This window comes from Labeo rohita, chromosome 2, assembly GCF_022985175.1.
Source record: "Labeo rohita strain BAU-BD-2019 chromosome 2, IGBB_LRoh.1.0, whole genome shotgun sequence".
Classification (NCBI taxonomy): Eukaryota; Metazoa; Chordata; class Actinopteri; order Cypriniformes; family Cyprinidae; genus Labeo; species Labeo rohita.
Genome location: NC_066870.1, coordinates 12781743 through 12806702, shown reverse-complemented (window position 1 = coordinate 12806702; position 24960 = coordinate 12781743). Strand labels below are relative to the sequence as shown.

Sequence of the window (24960 nt, the reverse complement as noted above, 5' to 3'; positions counted from 1 at the left end):
AAAAGCCAAAAAGAAAAGGAAAAAATACAACCTTTCTTTATTGTACACTAAAAATGTCAATAAAAGCAGTCTTTATCAAACCTGTTGAGTATACAAAAGGTCATCTTTGTACATGGAACTGAAAACATTTTTTATATTAGTTGTCTCCATTTTAGTTAATCAAGAACAATCAGGAACCACAAATCTTTGTTTTTCTCGTTTAATTACAGAACTGTTTAAATAAATGGTGTAAAATGGAAATAAATTACATGGCTGACTCTTGAGGGAACTAGAGTAAGATGCACAACAACGAAACTCAAACATTATGGCATGTGTAACATGAGATCAATATTTTTCAATATAAGCCTTGTGGTGGATTAAAAGACATGTAATGAAGGATCAACATTGACAGTGCAATTTAAACCAGGATAAAGCTCAATCCAAGACTGGAAAATGTGCCCAACCGCACAATTCACACGAGATGGGAACAACTCTAACTGAAATGAATGGACAGATGCTAAAAACTAGGCTGATGGGTTTAAATTGTACATTGTCCATGCTTAAAAGCCAAATGTCAGTCAATTCTTCACAAGCTGTGATCCAGCAGACCACAAAATATAAATGGGGCAAAACTTAGGTATTTTTAGACTTGCAAAGTAGACGCTGAACAAGGTTAAATGAATAGCTCACCCAAAAATGAAATTTGCTATCCAAGATAGTGAATTAGTTTGCTTCTACATGGAACAGCTATGGAGAAATTTAGCATTGCAGCACTTGCTCACCAATGGATTCTCAGCGAATGGGTGCCATCAGAATGAGAGTCCAAACAGCTGATAAAAACATCAATAATCCACACGACGATTATTTAACATCTTGAAAAACTGTTTGTAAAAAAGAAATTCATCAAGACATCATCTATCCATAATATACTGTTTCATCCATTGAAAAAGTTACCTTGTCTGAATCAGGAGAGGAATACGCACAAAACAACCACCACCATTTACAAGTGAAAAGAGTCCAAAACAGATTGGATTTTGATGTTGAAGGCCAGCAGAAGATGGACATTTTCACTGGAATAAGTGGGTTATACAGACTTGTTTCTTACAAACAAGCAGCCTTTTAACTTTTTAAGACTTTGACTGATGAACTGGAGTGATGTTTGAAAACTCGAGCTGTTTGAAAACTCATTCTGACGGCACCCATTCGCTGCAGAGGATCCAAGTGCACGTAATGCTGAATTTCTCCAAATCTTTTCTGATGAAGAAACAAACTCAGCTACATCTTGGATGGCCTGAGGGTGAGTATACGTTCAGCAAATTTTCATTTTTGGGTGAGCTATTGCTTTAAAAGCTATTTCTGAGGTCATGGCAAGTATACACAAAAGGTATCGTCTTATTTGTCTGAATAGATTAACTTAAAGGAGAAGTTCACTTCCAGAATAAAAAAAGGAACAGATAATTTACTCACCCCCTTGTCATCCAAGATGTTCATGTCTTTAGTCATAAAGAAATTGTTTTTTGAGGAAAACATTTCAGCGTTTCTCTCCATATAGTTGACTTCAATTGTGCCAGTAAGTTCGCAAAATGCAGTTTAAATGCAGCTTCAAAGGACTCTAAACGATCCCAGCTGAAGAAGAAGGTCTTATCTAGCGAAACAATCGGTCATTTTCTAAAAAAACAAAAAAAAGAAAAAAACAATTTATATACGTTTTAACCTCAAATGCTTGTCTTGTCTAGCTCTGTGTGAACTCTGTGTGTTCCGTTTCATGACAGTTAGGGTATGTATAGTATAGTATAGGTATGTACAGGACGATTTTAAAGTTGGAGAAGAAAATGAGATGGGAGTTTTTCGACATACCCTAACTGTCCTGAACCGGAATACACAAGAGTTCACGCAGAGCTAGACAAGACGAACATCAGAGGTTTAAAAAGTATACAAATTGTCATTTTTTTAGAAAACAACCAATCGTTTTGCTAGATAAGACCGTTCTTCCTCGGCTGGGATCATTTAGAGCCCCTTGAAACTGCATTTAAGCTGCATTTTGGACCATAGAAGTCCACAATATAGAGAGAAATCCTGAATGTTTTCCTCAAAAAAATTTTTTTTTATGACTGAAGAAAGAAAGACATGAACATCTTGGATGACAAGGGGGTGAGTAAATTATCTGTAAATTTTGTTCTGGAAGTGAACTTCTCCTTTAAAAGGACAGTACACCCAAAAACTGTAATTAATTACTCACCCCTATGTCGTTCCAAATGAGCAAAGACGTTCGTAAGATATTTTTGATAAAATCCAAGAGCTTTCTGAGTCTCTGTAGACAGCAACGTAACTAAAATGTTCCCAGAAATGTAATAAGGACATCATTAAAATAGTCCACGTGACATCGGTGGTTCAACCGTAATTTTTTTCGAAGCACCGAAAATACTTTCTGTTGAATAAAGTCGTTATTTCTGTTTCATTTGCGCCCAAGAAGTATTCTCGTAGCTTCTTAAAATTACAGTTCATTCACTGATGTCAAATGGACTGTTTTAGGGATGTCCTTACTACGTTTCTGGGAACATTTCGGTTACATTGCTGTCTATGGACAGTCAGAAAGCTCTTGGATTTCATCAGAAATATCTTAATTTGTGTTCTGAAGATGAACAAAGGTCTTACGGGTTTGGAACGACATGAGGGTGATTAATTAATGACAGAATGTTTATTTATGGATGAACTATCTATTTAAGTTGCACTAGATTGCAATGTAAACATTGGCTATCTGTGGCTAAAGTGCCTACTAGGAGCAACCCTAGTACAGAACAACTGTCAAGTGCAAGAAGAGCGATAATAGATTTCTCTAATATATTAAGTTTAACATACGTACAAAACAATAAAAACTAAAATCTACTTTTGCTAACGTATAACATCAACTAAACTGGCACTTCTGTTCAGAGAATGTGTACACAACTATTGCAGCACCAGTTCTAGTCCTGATTGTCAGCAAAGTGCAGGGAAAGTTCACCGAAGCCTAAATTTATTGGAAAAATGACGTGGTACGCTCGCTCATTTATCTCCTGGAGCAAACATTAAAAAATAGACTATTCAGAACAGCTGATGAATAATTCACATCTGGTTCAATTAGTAAAAGCTGGTTTATGGCTTTAATGGTATTTATAAGGAATATAATATTTAACAGCAGTACTTTGACACGGCCTATCCGTAATAAATCAAGCAGTAAATTCACATAGGATGTAAACAGATTTTGAAATGTCTGACTAAATGTTTGGGATTCAAACGCAAATGTTTTTTGCATAGCTAATCGTGTATAACTCATTTGCATAGCAGTCATACATTAGTATTTGAGATATGGCAGGAACAGGTTCCTAGTTTAAGGGAGAACAGATTAAGTCATTCATCTTACTGCGGCAGCAGTGATTACTTTGGCATTAGTGCGTAAGTGCATCCCAGAGCAGTGAAAAAAAACGTTAGCTCTCATTGGCTTCAACTCCAATGCATTAATGTAACAGTTGGGGTGAGCGTTATTATAAAATCAAGAGGCAAACTATCTCAAAAGGCCCGTTTAAAAGGCATATCAATCTCACGCAAGTCTGTGCACATTTTCCCGCTCTGCTTATTAATATCTCTTGTATTTTTAATAACCATCCCAACTCTTACATCCTGGTGCATCCTCTTTTACCCTGATAAAGGTAATGCTGACTCCCTCTGTCAGTGACTGTCTTTTTGTGAACGGTTCAAACCACAGACAGCATGTTAAGTAAGCTCCTCTCCTTTATGTGGTTCGTACCCGAGGCTAGCAGCAATGTTGAGCTTTGACCGTCTATACCTTCATCCGCTCTGATAAGAAACCACTGAGACCTCAAGACCTGAAAGAAAAAGCCACTGTAAGGTGAACATGAATGTGATAATATATGTGGAGGTAGAAATGGGTCAAATGTTCTTACTTTGTGAAGATGAAATCACAGTGTCAGTTACAGCAGTACCTAACACAGACAGCAGATGACAGTCAAAACCAAATAAATGTGGCATTTACACACACACACACACACACACGTCTGGTTTATTATACATTTTTACTTTCTCAAAAAAACTCATTCTGTATGATTTATAAGCTTTTGTACCCATGGGGACCTCAAGCCAGTCCCCACAATGTCAAAAATTTCAGGTTTTACTATCCTTGTGGGGACATTTGGTCCCCACAATGTAGCAAAAACAAGTACACACATACACACACACACACACACACATACTCAAATCAATGACATTACTATAACCACTACTAATATTAATTATTATTGTTTATTTGTTTTTTTGTTTACTTATTTATTTTTTTATTATGTTGGTCATTTCCCATTCACCCAGCCAAGAGAAATATTATAAAATATAAAGCAATATTATTATTATAGTGTTTTTGGTCATTTTCACTGTGGATTTTTAAAACTCAGCCTAGAGGAATATTATATAATAGCAATAAATTACTGTTAATATATTAACAGCAATAACTATAATAATACTAATATATAAATTTTTATTGTTGTTTTTTTATTTGTGAATATTATTATTATAATAATTACAATATGTTTTATAGTAATATTATTAGATATTTATTTGCAAATATATAATAGTAACTTATAAATGTCGTTATTATTATTAATAATAATAGTATTGTTATGCTTTTATAATATTATCAGCTTTTTATTTGCAAATACTATGCAATAGTCATTTATAAATGTTCATTATTTTATTATTATTAATAATACTACTTAATAAATAATAAATGTTAATAATAATAATAATAACTATTATTATAACTGCATAATATATAATAATATAATATTTTGCTCTTATTTTGGTATATAATAATAATAATAAGAAGAAGAAGAAGAAATAGTATTATTATTATGCTTTTATAATAACCTCGTTAGCTTTTTATTTGCAAATATTATATAATAGCATTTTGTAAATGTTCATTACTATTAATAATAATATTAGTATCGTAGTATGCTTTTATAATAATGTTATTAGCTTTTTATTTGTGAATATTTAATAGTAATTTATACATTTTAATTATTTTATGATTATTAACAATAATACGTAATAAATAATAAATGTTTATAATAGTAATAATAATAAAAAAAGTGTAATAATAATAATAGTATTGTTATGCTTTCATAATAATATTATTTGCTTTTTATTTGCAATTATAAGTTTAATAATTTATACATTTTCAATATTTTATTATTATTATTATTATTATTATTATTAATACTACTTAAATGTTTTATTATTAATAATAATAATAATAATAACAACAATATGCTTTTAATGATATTATTAGGTTTTTATTTGTGAATATTATATAATCATATTATTATTACTATTATTATTATTATTGTTATTCTTTTATAATATTTTTAGCTTATTTATTTGCGAATATTATATAATAGTAATTTATAAATTTTCATTATACTATTATTATTATTATTATTATTATTAATAATAACAATACTACTTAAATAATAATGTTAATAAAAATAATAATAATAATTATTATTATTATTATTATTATTATTATTATTATTATCCTTATTATTATTGTTATTATTATGCATTAAATATTATAATATTATTAATAGCAATATATTTTCATTGTTACACCAAAATGAAAATTCTGAATGCACTTGGCAAAAAACTAAACTGAAAATGCTTTTTAATAATTACGCATTTATTATTTTATTAAGTAATTAAAATACTTTTTTTTTATTTAACGCAATAATGTTAATGGTACTTAATTTAAAAATACAAGCCAATAAAATAACCACTTTTACTGAAAGTAAAACAATAAAATTGGACAGAAAATATATTAATGTTAAATCAATATATTATTTTTATTCAGTTCTAATTAACAGATTTTGTTTTAATTACCAAAATAATGTATAGCCGTACAAAACTATTCTTATCATATCATGTGAGTAGATCATAGCATCACAAGAGGGTAGCACAATTTTACCAGCGATGCCCAGAATAGCTGTACTACACCATGTTACAGCAAAGTAGCGATATTGCAAACAGGAACAAGTATGCTACATAGAAATTTCCTGTTGCGCATTATTTGAGCAGACTTTGCTTTTCTGGTGAGCATGAACAGTACACAAGTGGAGCAATCACATTAGCCATCAGCTGTAATCACCCAAAATATTTGGGCGAGTGTGACGATATTCACTTGTAATATCAATAGAACAGGAACAAATATGAGCATTCAGCCACATTAGCACTAACCTGTGGCTCCTCTAACACTAGCCATCGTTCTGTGACAGTCTGGTGGTCCTGCCCACCCAACGGCTCTCTGAGACGCACCCTCACCTCCAGACGACCACCTGTGGACTTCCGCCCATCCATGAGCTGCATACAGAAATCAAGCCAATGCCATAAACATACATCTCCTACACAAATGTAAACATAGTAATGTCTGGCTAATGGATGTGAATTCCCATTTTAGCTCAGGTTCATCTGTTAAACACACATATATGTTTGCTTTCACAGCTGATGTTTGCACTCTCGTCTCTGGCTCCTACGCCACACATACTGTCGAAAAATATCCCCGCTCACCTCCACTATCTCTCTCACTTCGCTTTCAGTTTCCAGTTTCTCCAGTTTGAGCAGGGCTGTTCCTACCGGCTTGTCGCTTCTCAGGAAGCCACTGTCACAAAACAAAGGAGTTAGTGTGAAGCGCAGATCCACCTACTCACACTGACCCACCATGCACCACAACAGCCACAGAGTTCATTCAGGGCAGCACTGGTTGATATTTATCCTGACCTGTGTGTCTTCCCAGTACAATGAATCTTAAAGAAACTGTGTGGGAGACAGAGTAAAAGTGCTAAAATTATGATTATTAATGATTATACAGCAACACTCACCCTTTGTGCAGCACTTCCAGCTTCAGGCCTTTAGACTGTATGACTCTCCTGAATCCACGGTGGTTCCGGTTGATGTTCAGTTTGAAGTTCTGGTTATACTCTGCCAAAACACCAAATAATTCAATACCTTTAGCAGCAAATATTAGCTTATAATTACACTGCTCTCTAAAATAATTCTGATTCAGTCATTCATGGTGTCTTGCAGTCTCAGCTAACCTACATACAGTTGAAGTCAAAAGTTTACATACACCTTGCAGAATCTGCAAAATGTTAATTATTTTACCAAAATCGGAGGGATCATACAAAATGCATGTTATTTTTTTATTCAGTACTGACATTATTAAGATATTTTACATAAAAGATGTTTACATATAGTCCACAATAGAAAATAATAGCTAAATCTATAAAAATAACCTTATCTTAATACTGTGTTGTTACCTGGATGATCCACCACTGTGTTTTTTACTTTCTTTTAGTGATAGTTGTTCATGAGCCCCTTGTTTGTCCTGAACAGTTAAACTGCCCGCTGTTCTTCAGAAAAATCCTTCAGGTCCCACAAATTCTTTGGTTTTTCAGCATTTTTTGTGTATTTGAACCCTTTCCAACAATGACTATATGATTTTGAGTTCCATCTTTTCACACTGAGGAAAACTGAGGGACTCACATGCAACTATTACAGAAGGTTTAAACACTGATGCTTCAGAAGGAAAAAGGAAAAAGTATGCATTAAGTGCTGGGGGTGAAAACTTTTTGAATTTGAAGTTCAGGGTAAATTTAACTTGTTTTCTGGGGATCATGTAAGTATCTTCTGTAGCTTCTGAAGGGCAGTACTAAATAAAAAAAAATATGCTCAGGCAAAATAAGAAAAATGTACACATCTTCATTCTGTTCAGAAGTTTACACCCCTCAGTGTAAAAAGATGGAACTCAAAATAATACAGTCATTGTTGGAAAGGGTTCAAATACACAAAAAAATGCTGAAAAAACAAAGAATTTGTGGGACCTGAAGGATTTTCTCTGAAGAACAGTGGGCAGTTTAACTGTTCAGGACAAACAAGGGACTCATGAAACAAACAAACAAAAAAAAAAAAACAGCTGTGGATCATTCAGGTAACAACACAGTATTAAGAATCAAGAGTGTGTAAACTTTTGAACAGGGTCATTTTTATAAATTCAACTAATATTTTCTCTTGTAGACTATATGTAAACATCTTTTATGTGAAATCACTCATTCAGGTCAGTACTAAATAAAAAATAATATGCATTTTATATGATCCCTTTTATTTTGGTTTCAGATTCTGCAAGGTGTATGTACATTTTTGACTTCAATTGTAATTGAACCTTCGCAGGGAGATTGATTGACATGGGATCTGACCAATCATAATGCAGAATCTGCCATTTTGTCCGTCAAACAAAACAGCCAGGACAGTAGATTAATGTCGGTGGACTTGAACTTGAAAAGCGGTGTGTACTGACGTCTTTCCGTGATTGAAACAAGATACCTTCTGATGTTCATTCATGTTTATTTATTCATTTTTTAAACCAATTAATATCCAATCAGAGAAAACGCATGAAGTGAGCAGGTGTAAACAGGCCCTTGCTGACCCAGAACTTTTGATGGGTAATGTACAAAGTATTTGATAATACAGAAATAAATAGCTAAACTTTTTTACCTGGGTTGTTGGTATTTTTGATGACTGACGTTTTATGTTTCTGTGGCTGATCCTAACATAAACAGAGATGGTAATAATTAAAATCAAATGGATGACTGGGTAAAATTAATCCTTGGTGACTGAAAAACTGGTACTCACTGCACTGGGGTATGGAAAATCAAACTTGACATAGGCATCCAAGTCATTTGTTGCGACACCTTTCAAAAGAAGCAGAGGGGGAGTTAAAAAGCAAGATACTTCCTAAGTGTTGAGTGCTTGTTTCAAGAACAGTTTAAAGCTTACCAGGGGGAGCAGGAAGGTTCATCCCTTTAACAATGACCACAACCATGTCTGTGCTACTGAGCTCTGGAAAAATCCTACAAGAACAGAAGAAAAAGAAAACATGTTATATTTCCCTTGACATTGGTGTTGAACAGTAATGAAGTAGATTCTTCCTGTAAAAAATACTCAAGACACTGTACTGGGATTATCCTTGATGTAAGATCTGCAGTGAGAGTGTCAGACCTGACAGTGCGATATGTTCTCTCCTCAAAGTGATGCTTAGGAGGTTGAAGCCCCCTGGTCTGTGCCAGTTTAAGAATCTCCAGGCTCTTCTTACATTGTTCTGCCATTTTCTCAAATCTGAAAGACGGAAAATGGGAATAAATGAAATGCCCAGTGAAATAACTTGAATTTTATTTATTTAAGTGGTGTATTGGTGATGCGATACATACTTGGTTGTTTCTGCAACATTTCCCATGTGTGTGAACTGCTTGGAGTACGTCACACATTTCTAAATAAGAAAGGAAACATGTCCTATTTAAATATTCCACATCCGCTTATAGGTTCTATCTCAAAACCTAGTGATCTGCCTACTTATACAGCATTTTAAGCATGTGGGCGTATTTCATGAGCAAGATAAGCTGTCTGTTCGCCCAAATGTAAAAAATGTGTTGTTGCTGCCAGGTCTTGATTACTGAAAATCACATTGTAATTGATGCAAAGCTAACTAACTAAAAAAAAAAAAAAAAAAACTTCGTAACTCAAGAAATCAATTCCAATGGCTCAGATGGATTCCAAAAGCCATTGTGTTTCTTATTAATTGTCACTGATTTTGAGATTTTGATCTGTGCCTTTGAGCATGTCCTAAACTAATGGATTAGTTTAAGGGTTACATCACTCACTGATGCTTCACAAGGAAAAATGATGCATTAAGAGCTAGTGGTGTAAACTTTTGAACAAAATGAAGATGTGTGAAGATTTTTATTATTTTTCCTAAACATCATATTTTTTTTTTCATTTAGGACTGCCCTTCAGAAGCCACAGAAGATACTTACATGTTTTAGAAGATAAAATAAGTTCAATTTAAACTGATCTTCAAATTCAATAACTTTTCACCCCCCAGCTCTTAATGCATAATTTTTCCTTCTGAAGCATCAGTGAGCATTTGAACCTTCTGTAATAGTTGCAAGTGAGTCCCTCAGTTGTCCTCAGTGTGAAAAGATGGACCTCAACATCATAGTCATAAATGTTGGAAAGGGTTCAAATACATAAAAATTACTGAAAAACCAAAGAATTTGTGGGTCCTGAAGGATTTTTCTGAAGAACAGTGGGCAGTTCAACTGTTCAGGACAAATAAGGGACTCATGAACAACTATCACTAAACAAATACAGCTGTGGATCATTCAAGTGACAACACAGTATTAAGAATCAAGTGTATGTAAACTTTTGAACCATGTCATTTTTATAAATTTAACAATTATTTTCTCTTGTGGACTACATGTAAACATATTTTATGTGAAATATCTTATTCAGGTCAGTACTAAAAAAAAAATAAAATGCATTTTGTATTATCCCTTTTTTAGGTAAAATAATTAGCATTTAGCAGATTCTGCATTCTGTGTATGTAAACTTTTGACCTCAACTGTATTTTTATGTTTATATATCACACTATTTATGCTTATAATGTCACACTCTATTAAAATCAGCTGTGTAACATGCACTTCTCATGAGAACAATTTAGGAGAAAATAACTATTTATATACTTTTATGTAATACAAATTTACCATTTTACCCAATAGCATGCAGTTTTTGTAATACTGCCTATAAACATGTTTAAAGGGAACCGTGGGTATTAAGACTTGTATTGTTTAATATAACATAAATTATGTCTCTTACTAAAACAGTTGAAAACCCATTAAAGATTTGCGTTATTTAAAAATTCCACATTGTTTTATACATATTTTGAACTATGGGGCCACCATTATTTTAATGACGTGAAATGACTGCACTCGGTGAGCTACTGGCGCTTCCTATTGTTATTTTTACTGCAACACAACTGGGAAAATAAAATACTGATATGATGCCACATTGTGCGGCTTTTGGTTGTAATTGTCAGTTGAAGGGCAACAAGAGAAGCGATGCAAGTCTTCACTGCCTTCCTAGCGATAAGAAGAGGAGAAAAGAATAGGAAGACGCCTATGGACGAATAAAACTTTCTAAAGACCCGTGTCTTTGTTCTCTCCACTTTAGCCCTGATGCCTTGAGGCTTAGTAGGTCACAGCTACTGAAAGCTCTTACAAACAGGAGAGACAAAAAACTCTAAATGCCATCCGAACAGGATGTAAACATGCCGACGCTTGTCATGACACTACAGCCACTGAAGGAGTTTCTCAGCATGTATTTCACTCGATATCCGAGGGCGTTTAGACTCCTTGTGGGGAAAAAAACTGATGCGACGGCATTTGGTTTAAGCCTACACTGTAAGCTGTCATCATATCAGTATTTTATTTTCTGAGCTGTGTATTCCAAACTGTGTTGCGGTAAAAACAGCAACAGCTAGCGCCAATAGCTCACTGAGTGCAACAATTTTACGTCATCGAATAACGGCACCCCATAGTCCAAAATATGTATAAAACGGATTTTTTAAATAATGTAAATGAGTTTTCTATTACATATTTCAGTAAGAGACATCATTTATGCAAACACTTCATTATAATGAATACATTTTTAAAGATTATAAATCACCTGTTTTACCCAATATGTATTTTTATGCTTTATGCTCAATCTGTTAGCCGAACAACATGCTAATATCAAACTACCGCAATCAAAAATGTTTGTTATTTGTGTACCATGCACATACAGAGTTCCAATTCATTCACCTATGAGATTTCATTTCAAATCCATTTTGATGATAGCTGCCTATGTAGAGAGTAAACAGCAAGGCGACTCACTAGGTTTTGGCACAGATCCATTCATTCTGTTACTTCATGGATTTACCACCTTCTTGTTACCTCGTATTGCTCTTTGAGTAGTTTGTTAAGTTGAGTGTAGACCTCCTCAGCCTTCTCTGAGATCTGAACATCACTGTGATGGACCACGATGAAGTCCTCATCCTCATCTCCAGGTGGTGAAGGCACCTGAAAATAAAAATAAAGGGGGTGTTATTACTCATTTCATTATGGTTTTGTTAAAGAATTTATCAAAAAAAAACAATGAAGTGTTACCTTGCTTACGTCCACTGTCTTGCCACTGCGGGCGGCTTCTATCAAGGGGTCCAAACCCTTTGCTGCGCGCAGGAGGGTCTTGGCCTGCTCTAGGTCATTCTTTTGCTTTGCCTGCAGCGCTGCTTTCATGTACTGCTTTTTACGGCCTTCGAGAAACTCCAGCTGCTGCTGAGCTGAGAAGAAAATAACCAGATTTAAACCTGTTTGAGATTTTCATATGCTCCTAATGTAAGTTATGAGATATAAAAACATCCCAAATAATAGGCCATCTTAAAACACAACTCTACCAGTGTCAGGCAGACTTCCTCTTTTGGATGTTCTGTCTGGGGAAGGTGAAGGGGTCCTCTTGGGCTTCTGTACTGTTGGCTGCACTGCAAGAGTGGGCTTCTTTTGGTCGCTTACTTTTGGAGCCTTAACCCATAAATTGTGCAAATAACAAAATAGTGATTTCTTTAAAAGAAAGAGACAGCTTTGCAAATATTTACAAAATGCTACAAACTTTAAGAACATACCTTCTCCTCTCCCTCTTCATCTTCCTCTTCATCATCACCAGTTTCAGCTTCATTGGATGTCAGCTTATTGGCCGTTTCCAGCACTGCAGCCAATCCCTGCTCTGGAGAAGCAGCCTTCTGGCCTGGGATAGGAGGAAAGCCTATAGAGAACATTTTAATTTAATATAACTCCTCATTTTCTTGGCAGGAATTCAAGCAAATTGTTAAATATATTACCATTCAAAAATTTGGAATAAATTATTACTAAGCAATGATGCAATAAATTGATTTTTAATTTTTAAAGTCTTGCCTAGCCTGTATTCCTTCATTTATGTCCTCATATCGCCAGATGGCGTTTGTTTGTTTGGTGTTCTTTTTTTCTTATGTTTGCAGGGTGGAGTGAAGTGGCAGGTGAGGTGGGTTACCGGTGATGAATTGATGGACAAAAAGGTATGTTTTTTTTTTCCCAGCATGTCCCCATTTGCACTTGATGCCTATCTAGCACCAGTTTTTACCACCATTTAGGTGGTTTGTAACATACTGCTACAAAATAATTTCTATTTCTAATAATTATGGATCTTTTGTCATTTCTATTAATAGAATTCTTTAAAAAGTATCACTTGTTTCCCTAAAAATTATTTTAACTGATAATAAGAAATGTTTCTTAAAGAGCAAGTCATATGGGTTTTCAAAAAATATATTTTTTTGCGGTCTGTAACATAGCTATGCTTCAGTGTAAACAGTCTGCAAAGTTGTTAATCAAAGAAGTGCATGATAAACAAATGTTGTCTCTCAAAAGAAAAAGTCAACTCAGTATATTTTCAATTGAGTGATCAAAATAGCAAATTGTTTGTGCTAATATGTGATGTATATCTAGTGCAGCTTTAGGTTTCCAGGTGAAGCACGATATTACTGTCTTACATAAATAGTTCTGATAATTCACTGTGAACCCACTATTTCCTAAAAATGTGTCGACTAATGTAGACTGTCGTTGTTCTAATTACTTCATGTAATAATAGACATATTAGAGACATAAGAATGTAGACATATTTTAGTTTACATACATGTGTTGTTTCATCAGTTAATCAAGTAGTTTAGCTGTGTGCATGATTCGCTTACATACGTGTTCAAATGTTTTTCTGTCATTACTTGAAGAACGGATTGGAGCACAATTATTGTTTAAGTGCATGCTTTATCAATGTTAGCCAGGGTTTTTTTTTTTGTTTTTTTTTTTATAACAAAACCTTCTCAAAACTAGTCCAATCATGTTTTGAGGGGGTGGGGGGGGGGGGGGTCCCCAGTTAAAAATCACATTCCAGAGGATAAATACAAGTTTTTTTGTCAGGGTTCCCAGTAATATGACGTTACTGGGGTTGCCAGGTTTTCACAACAAAACTTGCCCAATCGCTACTCAAAACTAGCCCAATCACATTTCGAGGGGGGTTCCCCATTAAAAAACGCATTCACGTTTTTTGTCAGGGTTCCCCTGGTAAATTCGTATTTCAGGGGCTAAATATGACATTACTGGTGTCGCTTTAACCCGCGGACATCATAAACAACCATGGACTTGGCAACACTAATGGCAACGCTTGCTATCTTGCTCTGTGTACCAATCCTAACAGGCTTGGCCAGCTGACCAATCAGAGCAGAGTAGACTTATGAAAGGGAGGGGTTTACAGACCTTACGCTCAGAACTGATCGAAAGAATGGTTTCAAAATCGTTGAAAAATGATTATATATAAATGTATATTCTGAGAAAACTACAATGTTTTCTGATCTTTTATGTATTTAAACTTGTTGTAGGTGACTCCAACACAATGTTAGGACACTAAAATACCATATGACCTGCTCTTTAAGCATCAAATTAGCATATTCAAATAAATTCTGAAGAATCATGTGACACTGAAGATGGAGTAATGGCTTCTAAAAATTCTACTTACCCTTTGCAGGAATATATTAAATATACATTTTTCTACTTAACTGTTTTTTTAAATCAAATAAATGTAGCCTTGGTAAACATAAGAGACTTTTTTCAAAGAACGTTTACAAATTGTACCAAACTTTTGAATGGTAGTGGACATGTACACAAAAATAAATAAATAAACAAATAAATAAATTTACATTGAATTATGTTTTGAATAACTTTATACCATTGTTTAATGCAAATGCATGCCACATTTTTATATATAGTTTCTTCTTTAAACATAAAAAAAGTACAAATTAAAAATTAAAACAATGAGAAAAAGACACACACTCTCTCACACACACACATCTTAAGAAAGCAGAATAATGTAAGTGTTTTGGTTTTTTTTTTTTAAATTGTGCCTTTGAATGATTACATAATTGTGGCATCTGTAATTGTAATCACGATAGTGCAGCCCTAGTGTGTGTGCGTGTGTGTGTAAAGGTCTTCTTTCAAGCTTTTCCACTACAGAGGAACTGACCTGGAGGGGCTGGAAGTTCGTCAAAATTGACAGGTCGTCCTGCTTTATGGGCACGGATGGCAGCCTGGTATTGCTGTGGGTCACACAAAGAACATAATCTGAAATCAACAAGTCTGTGCAAACACTGTGTAAAATGTGCTGTAAAAGGATTTCCACAATAAGATAAAATCTAAAAAGGAAACACTGCAAGAGAAACCAAAACTTTGTGGACGGACAGTGGTGACAATGTGCCACTATTTGAGGTTTAGGTATCATTTTGACAAGTTTACTAACTTTAGCAATGCGGTCGTGCATGCGGGCTTTGCGATCATCCCCGCTGGCCTTAGCTTGTGTGAAAGCCTCTTTGTACTTGGCCATTCTCTGTTCCAGAGCTTCAAGGACAGTCTGAGGCTGAGCTGGGCCAGAAACGCTGTCTGCTGGAATAACAAAAACAAAACAAACACTAGGAGACAGGAAAAGCATTCAAATTCAGGTCACAAATACAGTAATTCAGGTTAGACCATAATTAGACTGTTAAAAGAGACACGCGCTCAGTCTCTGAAAATATTTGACGTGAGAACTGGTGTACTAACCAGGAGCTGAAGGTGAGGTAACAGCTTTTTGAGGTGCAGGGCGAGTAACTGTAGATGCTGTGAAAAAGATTTCAGCCTTGAAAATATGTAACAGATATGCAAAACATCATAGCTATTATAGTTGTCTTCCTGACCACAAATGATAATTCAGGTCTAACCTTGAGACAGAGGGGGCGGAATGGAGCTCATGTCCACCGGCTGGCCTTTCTCCAAAGCCTCAATTGCTGCATCGAATCCCTGAGCCAAACAAGCAAACAACATAGTGCTATTCTTTGTCTACTTCCTACAAGTCTTGAATACCTCAAATAACTTAGCACATTTTTGTTACAAGTGAGTTATTAGAAATCATGTTTTACGGAAACAAGACTCTTCGTTAAGAAGAATATCCAAACTTGCATGACAACATAGCTGCAGTGCTAGATGCCTTGAATTAATACAAACCCAACTGAAACTGTAGATAAAAACAATAAAGGCTTTGAAATACAAACTCTTTGGCAAGTTTAAGTCAAAATTTCCATATTAGAGCAGAAGGTAAATGGAAAAACACACATTAACAGGGTGTGACGTATAAAGACATGCCTGTTAACTGGCAGCGGAGACAACACAGTTACAGAAATCTGCTTTTGGTTTTAGGTTAACTGATGCAAAACAAGAAACTAAAAGAGTTTACAAGCCAAAACAAAGAAAGCAACTACTTTATAAATACAAATTCTGTACAAATTAAATTTGATAATTGTTAAAACTGGTAAGACACACATTTTGAAGGGATGAAGCCCTGAGAGGGAAGCTGATTTTTTTTTTTTTTTACATGTTTTAAATTAACTTAAATATGCCAGTGTTTGACAATTAACAGTATAGAAACACCAATACATAGCTATGCACACTCAATTAGAAACCACGTCTTACCTTGCTGGCCTTTATATACATTTTGGCTTGTTCAATATCTCCTGCTTGTTTGGCCTTGAGAGCTGCCATCCTGTACTCCTTCTGTCGCTCTAACAGAACGTCTTTAGTGGGCTGTTCGGCTGGTGAGTCTGCTTTAAGAGCAGAGGAAACCACAATGTACCCTTTACAAAAACAGCTCTGTAGAATGTCATACTTCTAGTTAAATTGGCTACTCAGGAACAACTTAAAGCGAAAAGCCCTCAATTTCAGCACAGTTTGCTTTTCTACATCCAGCATTGATGATCTAATGAATAAAAAGATTTGAATTTTTTAATTTTGTGTATTTATTTATTTATGTTTTGCACATTTTGAATTAAGACTACTACTACTATGGAAAATGACAAAAAAAGACTAAATGATACAAATAAACTAATTTTAGGGTTGTTGGACAGCATGATTTAGCAAATATATACTCCACTCATAAATCAATATAACTGTCAAATATTAATCCCAAAATAGGGGTCAAGGAAAAAGTTGGTATCATTTCGTAACCACATAAAAACGCATCCAAAAATAAGCATGCTTCTATTTCGCATCAATATACAAACGTTTCATTACAAATTATAAACATAATTTAAGCGAAAAGTATAACTGAACATTTTTCATCAACTGCTGAAGATTCAACCATTCGAAAGTTTGAGGTTGGTAAAATTTTTAGGTAACATAAGGTTCATTAGTTAACATTAGGGTTAACTACATTAGTTAAGATTACTAATGAACAATACTTCTACAGCATTTTATTTAATGCTAATTCCAGCATTTACAAATGCTTTACACTACAAGTCAGTTTAAAAAAAAAAAGTCCTTTAAAGAAGTCTCTTCTGCTCGCCAAGCCTGAATTTACTTAATTCAAAGTACAGCAAAAACCTTAAAATTTAAAAAAATATATATTTTTACTATTTAAAATAATTGCTTTATATTTGAATATTTTTAACATGTAATTTATTCCTGTGATCAAAGCAAAATTTTTAGCATCATTACTCCGGTCTTTAGTGTCACATGATCCTTCAGAAATCATTTTAATATGCTGATTTGCTGTTAAAGAAACATTTTTTATTTTTATTATTATCAGTAGCTAAAACATTTGAGTACATTTTCTTCAGGATTCCGACTAAAAAGATCCAAAGATCAGCATTAATCTGAAATAAACAGCTTTTGTAACATTATACACTATACCATTCAAAAGCTTGGAGTCAGTACAATTTTTTGGGGGATAATTAATAAAGAAAAATGTATACTTTTATTTAGCAAGGATGATTTAAATTTATCAAAAGTGATGATAAAGGCATTTTAAATGTTACAAAAGATTTCTATTTCAGATAAATGCTGTTCTTCTGAACTTTCTATTCATCAAACAAACCTGAAAAAATTCTACTTAACTGTTTTCAACATAATAATAATAAATATTTTTGAGCAGCAAATCAGAATATTAGAACGATTTCGGAAGGATCATGTGAATAATTCAGCTTTGAAATAACAGGAATAAACTACAATTTAAAATATGTTATTTTAAATAGTAAAATAAAAATAGTAAAAAAAAAAAAAAAAAAACAACTTTAGTAAAATATTACTGCAAAAAAACTTTCGACTGGTAGTGTATTAAAACCACAGGTTGTGTTTGTTAACAGGTTGTGTTAGTTAAAGCTCTGTTAACTAACATGAACAAACAATGACTGTTTTTTCATTAACATTAACAAAGATAAATAAATAGCATCATAATTGTATTGTTCATTGTTTGTTCATGTTAGATAATAAATTAAATAATGCTGACCAAATAATACCTTATTGTAAAGTGTTACCAATTTTTAAAATGTTTTTAAAACAAGTATTTTATGTTCATTAATGCTGGATTTATTAAAAAGTGATATTGTGAAATACCATTCCAATTTAAAATAACTCTACAAGTTTGTGTGAATGTTTCAACAGAAGCAAGGAAATCTGATTTATACAAGGGAGTTCCGTGACACAAATATGATTACATTTGATTACTGACCTAGAAACAGTGCTGAATTAAATTCTTCAGCGTTTTATATAACTTTCCTGTGTTTTGAAAATTTTCCTAAAACATCTCTATTTCTTGGTTTAAATGAAAATGATTCCCATAAATTCAGACACTAGCTAGGCATTTTATCTTTTAACCATTAACTTGTAACCTTTAAACCAGGGGTGTCCTGCAGAGTTAAGCTCCAACCCCAATTAGACACACCTGAACCAGCTATTCAAGCTCTTACTAAGCATACTAGAAACTTCAGGTGTGTTGCGGCAAGTTGGAGCTAAACTCTGCAGGACACCGGCCCTCCAGGACCGAGTTTGGTATGTTGCCACAAAAGCACTTGACTGACCTAAGTGCAACTGAGTACCACTTGCTATGTGTTCCCCTTCTGGAGATGACAGGGAAGCTGGAGACGTTACACCGGAGGACTCGTCTTTAGTGTTTGATGCTGGATCCATGACAACAGGGGCGGCCTCCGCAGAGATAGGAGAAATCCCAACAGCGCTGTCACATTCCCCGTGCTCATCAGGTGAAGCTGCAGGGGCAGGGGGCTGACTGGGACCAGATGCTCCACATGCAACTGGAGGGGGAATCTCTGCTTCATCAATCTTCCCTCCTTTCCGTACTGATGCCAGCATAGTCTGTAGTGTCTAAACAAAAATATGAGAGTCATAAATTATCACAAAAAATATTTAACCGACGTTTATTTGTTTGAGCAGTGACACTATATCTGCTCACCTTGAGACCTCTCTCATATCTCCGAACTTTAGAGGTTTCACCTGTGGCTTTGGCATTGGTAACAGCCAACCTATACATGTTTATTCTCTCCTCTAAAGTGTGCTCAATGCTACCAGGCAGTGAAGAAACCTTAGTGTCCTGTGATGGAAAATAAAAATCATTTAAGAGGTGGCACATTACTTCTTACACAACAGATTCAACCCTTTTAAAAACAGAGCTTATGTTCATTGAGATGTGCAAATTAATAGTCTATACATCACAAATGGACTAAGGATAAAAGCTTTAACTAAGACTCTAAAAAAAACTGTGAACCTCAATTAGGATGTAATTATAAATGGGTCAAGTTGATTAGCTGTAATATTTTTAGCAGCAGTTTCTTAGTAGCTTTAAATGTTTTTTGTCACATCTAAGTGATTGCTGCTAAATGTAGTATAATGACATCTACACTTCATTCAAAAGTCTGGAGTCAGTATGATTATTTTACCTTTTTGAAAAGTCTCTTAAGCTTACCAGGGCTGCATTTATTTAATAAAACAGCAAAAAATATGGATTGATTTTTGCATTGTCTTGCATTGAAAATACAAATTTATTCTGTCAGTAGGTGGCGCTTTTGGAACAGTAAGTAATAGATTAATTCGGTGTTTGCAAACAGTGATGCCGTTTTTTGTGGTGGCAGAAAATGACAGTTTTCGAATAGCAGTATATGAAAACCATGCAATAAAAAAAAAGGTCCATTTGAGTTTCTATTTCAGAATTCTGACTTCATTCCCGCAATTTCTATAAGAAAAATCAACTTTTCATTCTCTCTTTTCTAGTTTATATCCCACATTTCTGGCTTTTTTTCCTCAAACTCACTATTGCTGAGTTAAATCGAGTTAGAAAATCCCAACTAGGAGATATAAACTTGCATTTGCAAGAAAAAAAGTCAGAATTGTGAGCTAAAATAGACAAACGTTATGTAAAATGTTAAAGATTTAATAAAGCAATAAGCCCCAAGAAGCCTTGGTTAACAGTGAATTTATAACAGCTTCACGGGGCTTACTGCTTTTATAAAATAGTTGCTTTTATAAAACAGAGCAAATAAAGTGCAATTATTAAAAATATTATTCTTTCACCAAACAGTGCAGTTCCTCTGAAGCTGTTGTGGTTGCAATAAAGTGGTTGCTGAGCAACAAACAAAGGTGTATGATTGTAGAGTAATTTACAACAGCTTCGAACCAAGGACCGGAACTATCCGTTATATAAATAGTATTTCATGTAGGGCTAATACAATATGTCTACATATGAACTACATATGTGACTATTATGCAGACCTATTGTTTAAATCAAGTTAATGCTTTAAAAGTACAGTAATCATAGAAGGTTTCATCCATAGTCTGTCCATTTAAAAATCTGCGTTTAGCTTCAAATGGCGTCTTTGACGACGCTATTCTATAAAAATAATTTGCATTCCGATTATGACATCCAAAGTCACAACAATACATTTTTTTTCTCTTATTCCATGGATTTTACTCATTTCCCTCCACTTGTTACAAGTGTTTTTCTGCCACCATAATGTACGCGCAGCTGCAAGTGACGTAACTGTGACAACTACTCCAAACTGATCTGTATAGTGGTTTCCTGGTAATGGCAGCTCTACGCTCATATTGGTACTAATACAACTGAATTTAAGACTTTTTCAAGACTCACAGAAACCCTAGTATATTTTTAAACAGAAATTTATTCCTGTGATGGCAAAGCTGAATTTTCAGCAGCCATTACTCCAGTTCTTAAGTGTCAAATTATCCTTCGGAAACAATTCTAATGTGCTGATTTGCAGCTGAAGAAACATGCATTATTATTATTATCAGTTTAGACAGTTGTGCTGTTGAATATTTTTGTCAAAACAGTGATACTTTTTTCAGGATTCTATGATAAATGAAAAGTTCAAAAGAACAACATTTATTCAAAAAAGATATATTTTGTAGCCTTATAAACATCTTTACTGTCACTTCTGATCAATTTAATGTGCTTAAATAATAAATAAAAACAAGAAAAGAAATAAGAATTAATAATTATTATATATATAAAATGTTTTTTTATTATTATTTATTTATTTACTGACCCCAAAACAATCGAATGGCGAAGAATATATGAGCTCAATTCAATGGTATTACCAACAAGATAACGATTTATAGAGTCAACATATCTATTAAAATGTAATTTTGAAAATTACAACTAACGCAACTGTACAAATGCAGTATGATTATGCCTTCCCAAACAAACTGTTAGATCATACCTGTTTGGCTGGCGTCAGTTCTGCTGAAGGGGTTTCCGCACTAATGGGGGAGGCGGGGGTTGCGGCTCCTGAATCTTCCGTTTCCTCCTCATCAACCACTTCCTGCAGTTCAGCCTAACAAGAATCAAAACATACACTACAAAACTCACTATACCGCATTCAAAAGGTGCTGACAATGAAGAGAAACAGACAATAATCACAGGTTTAATTTACCAAGAGGTCTTCATCATCCTCCAGACTCTCATCTTCATCATCATCAATGTCTTTCATGCAGGCCTCTGCCATTTTTTCAATATCCTCCATTGGTAATGGAGCTTGAACATAAAAAATCAGGTACAATTTATTGAGATGTTTACTAAATATTATATAATAATAATAACAAACAATCATACAGAGTACACATAGGGCAGACAACTGAACTGTTTAGCTGGTTAGCATAATCTAGTTACACCCTACTAGTAGATGTTGTAATTACACCATCTAGCTGCAAAAAGCTTCTTTCTCCATTGATGGCCATTCAAAAGCTGCGAAGTAATATGAAATATGTGAATATATTTTAAAAAGTAATTTCCTCCTGTGATGGCAAGGCCATCATTAATTTTCAGTAGCCAATACTTAATAGTCTAGTCCAATGATCCTTCAGTAATCACTCTAATATGCTTATGTTGGTTATATGGCTATATTGTGGGGGGGGGGAATCTGTGTCCATTATCAAAGATATCAGGTTTTTAAATCATGTACTTCTGGAGTGTTCCTCATCAACACAGTTGCGAAAATGCGAAAAGACAGCTCTCCTCACATAATACAGACCTTGGCACTACCACAACATGCATTAGGAGTACATTAAAGAATACATTAGGAGATAGTGTTTTAAAGCCTACCTTTTAAACAGATACCAGCATTTATGATATTAAATAAAAAAAACAAATTAAAAAAAAAGAAACGATAAACACAATGCACACCTTTGCCAGCCTTTTTCCCTCTGGGAGCCACATTTGGTTTCTTCCCAACAATGGCAGCAAATTCGGCTTCTAAAGCCGGATCATCCAGATCTTGCTCCATGTCCATCATATCTTCTGGCTTGAAATCAAGGAACAATCCCATCTACAAGGAATCAAAAGCTTACATGTAAAGGTCCAACAGCACCCTTATCTCAGTCAGGAGATGGACAGATCATCAGTGGATTCTAACTTAAAGCCTATGTCCAATACAAACAACAGACATAATCCTTAAAGTGACAGTTCACCCATAAATGGAAAACAGTCATTATTTAAGTAACTTACAATGACAGAATTTTAATTTCAAAGTGTTCTGTCTCTTTAAAAGTTTAGCTTACAACATTCACAGCTGACAGTCATATGCAAAACATTTCAACACTGACCTGTTTGGCTGCAGCTGCTCCTTGGCCTTTCGGCGCTGCTGCTCGCTTGTTTTTCCGGGCAAACATCCCGTCCTGCTCCCGCTCCTCCGCCCTTTACAGGACAGACAAACACCTGAATGTTTGAGGTCACACAATTACGTATAACGTGAAATATACGAGTGCTGTACTAACTAATCTTGTAGTCTTAAACTAACTTGCTATGTTGATATAAAATAGCAGAGTGCAGGTTTCTGGTCGAGGAATGACACTTTAGGTTTAGAGGAAGTTTATTAACGCAAACGACAGTCACATGTGCAGTTAACACGTGGGCTCTGCTGACTCACCCCGCTGATCCAGAACAGCACTGTGGAACAGTTTACTTTCTTTTCCTCGCCAACTGTAAACCCACTCCACTTCCTCCTTCCTACCTTACGCAGGGCTTCACTTGACAGTTTTATGTCAGTGGAAACACCCTGCGAGGATTCGAAGCAACATTATAACAAAACAAACTCACTGAAAACATAAAACTGTTTCTACATGTCAACAGAAATAAAAATCAATGTCTACAGAATAAAAATCGTACTAGTGTCCCATTCGAAAATGATACGAAAATACGAAACGATTACCATCTGACGTTAAAATAAATGTTAATTTATTTACCTCAGTGAATTTCTAATGAAAACGCATCTCACAACACAGAGCTGCATGTAACATTGGCTTTGTTTTGCTACCGCAACCAATGCAACGAAAACATCAAAGACAGGCCACGCCCAACAGTTGCAACCCGCAGCGGGCTTTAGAATTTTCAAAATAAAAGTTTTAATCGCTAAACGACAGACCGGTTTTCAAAATAAAAGTGTCTCTCGCTGGAAATGAAAATTTACATCATTTTAAAAACCGTATGGATTCAGATGTTAGTCAAGAAACTGACAGCCACCGTTAACTGCATTGAAAAAATATTTATGTGAGCACATAAAACTCTTACCAATTCAAATTCCTTTTATGTATGCAAATTGCATAATATCCAAAGTATACATTTCTAGTACATGTGCAGTTGATACTCAAATTGTTTTTTCAGGAAGTTTTGGAATATTTGTCCTCTCCCCAAAAATTTGTCACTACCAAAACATAGTAATATATAATTTAGGGCTGTACTGACCTATTAAGATTTTGCTTACCTCTTGTAAACATTTTTTATGTATTTTATTAAAAAGATTTCAGAGGTAAATCAATAACAATTACAATTTTAACAATATTTCAAAAGTGTTTTGTGAGATTTGTTGTATTTTTAATCCAAATTTTCTTTGTAGCAGGCAAAAACTTGATCACACTAATTTCAAATTTAAGGATTCATTAATCTGAATATACACTGAACCAAACACAACATAACATCTTAGTTGATAATTCAGTACACTTTATTTTTGACAAAACATCCCATGTTTTGGTTGTGGCAGCATATTTTCGGTAGTGACGGTATGTTTTGGTAGTGATCATATCACAGCGGTCACCAGACCCGGTCCTGGAGGGCCGGTGTCCCTGCAGCGTTTAGCTCCAACCCTAATCAAACACACCTGAACCAGCTAATCAAGGTCTTACTAGGTATACTTGAAACTTCCAGGCAGGTGTGTTGAGGAAAGTTGGAGGTAAACTCTGCAGGGCACTGGCCCTCCAGGAACAAGTTTGGTGACCCCTGGCTGCCATATCACATTACAGAATTTGAAGCCACATACCAAAACACTTCTAAAACACTAAAATACTAAAAAAAATGTGCATAACTGTACTAAAATTGTGTTTTATTTCCTCCAATTAAAGGATTATATGTTTCCTTTTTGTCACTACTGAAACAATGATGACAGGTTTCGGAAATTTTTGATCGTGAGTAGTAGTCACTATCAGTAGTGACAGTTTTAGGTACTTTTGAACCTAGCTCAATGATGCTAATCAGTATATGGTTAGCTAGCACAGTTCTGAACAGTTGTACACACATAAAAACTAAATGTTATGGAGTAACTTCCAAAAAAAGTGTGTTTAATTATAGAAAAATGGTGTTCGGTAGTGGCAGTCTTTAAAGTTACACACAGATTTT

At 34.5% G+C, this 24960-nt stretch overlaps 1 protein-coding gene across 4 annotated transcripts; it reads right to left on the bottom strand.

Moving 5' to 3' along the window:
* Positions 1-20: 20 nt before the first annotated feature.
* cc2d1b (coiled-coil and C2 domain containing 1B) lies at positions 21-24043 on the bottom strand. Of its 4 annotated transcripts, none has more exons than XM_051126594.1 (27): positions 23535-24043; positions 23219-23347; positions 22896-22986; positions 22477-22618; positions 21728-21828; positions 21515-21628; positions 19237-19374; positions 18848-19148; positions 16467-16597; positions 15719-15797; positions 15561-15617; positions 15262-15401; positions 14989-15061; positions 12566-12705; positions 12341-12464; positions 12054-12226; positions 11841-11966; positions 9282-9340; positions 9073-9189; positions 8851-8924; positions 8707-8765; positions 8569-8620; positions 6897-6996; positions 6586-6676; positions 6256-6378; positions 3921-3959; positions 21-3842 (listed from the first exon to the last, which is right to left on the bottom strand). In XM_051126594.1, the coding sequence occupies exons 3-26, from the start codon at positions 22959-22961 to the stop codon at positions 3948-3950; spliced, it is 2592 nt and encodes an 863-aa protein (XP_050982551.1). In that variant the 5' UTR covers positions 22962-22986; positions 23219-23347; positions 23535-24043; the 3' UTR covers positions 21-3842; positions 3921-3947. The 4 variants fall into 4 exon arrangements, with proteins under 4 accessions (XP_050982551.1, XP_050982533.1, XP_050982525.1 ...); XM_051126576.1 differs by having other exon boundaries at positions 15262-15404; positions 22896-23007; positions 23535-24042; XM_051126568.1 differs by having other exon boundaries at positions 15262-15404; positions 23535-24042.
* Between the last annotated feature and the right edge of the window lie 917 nt (positions 24044-24960).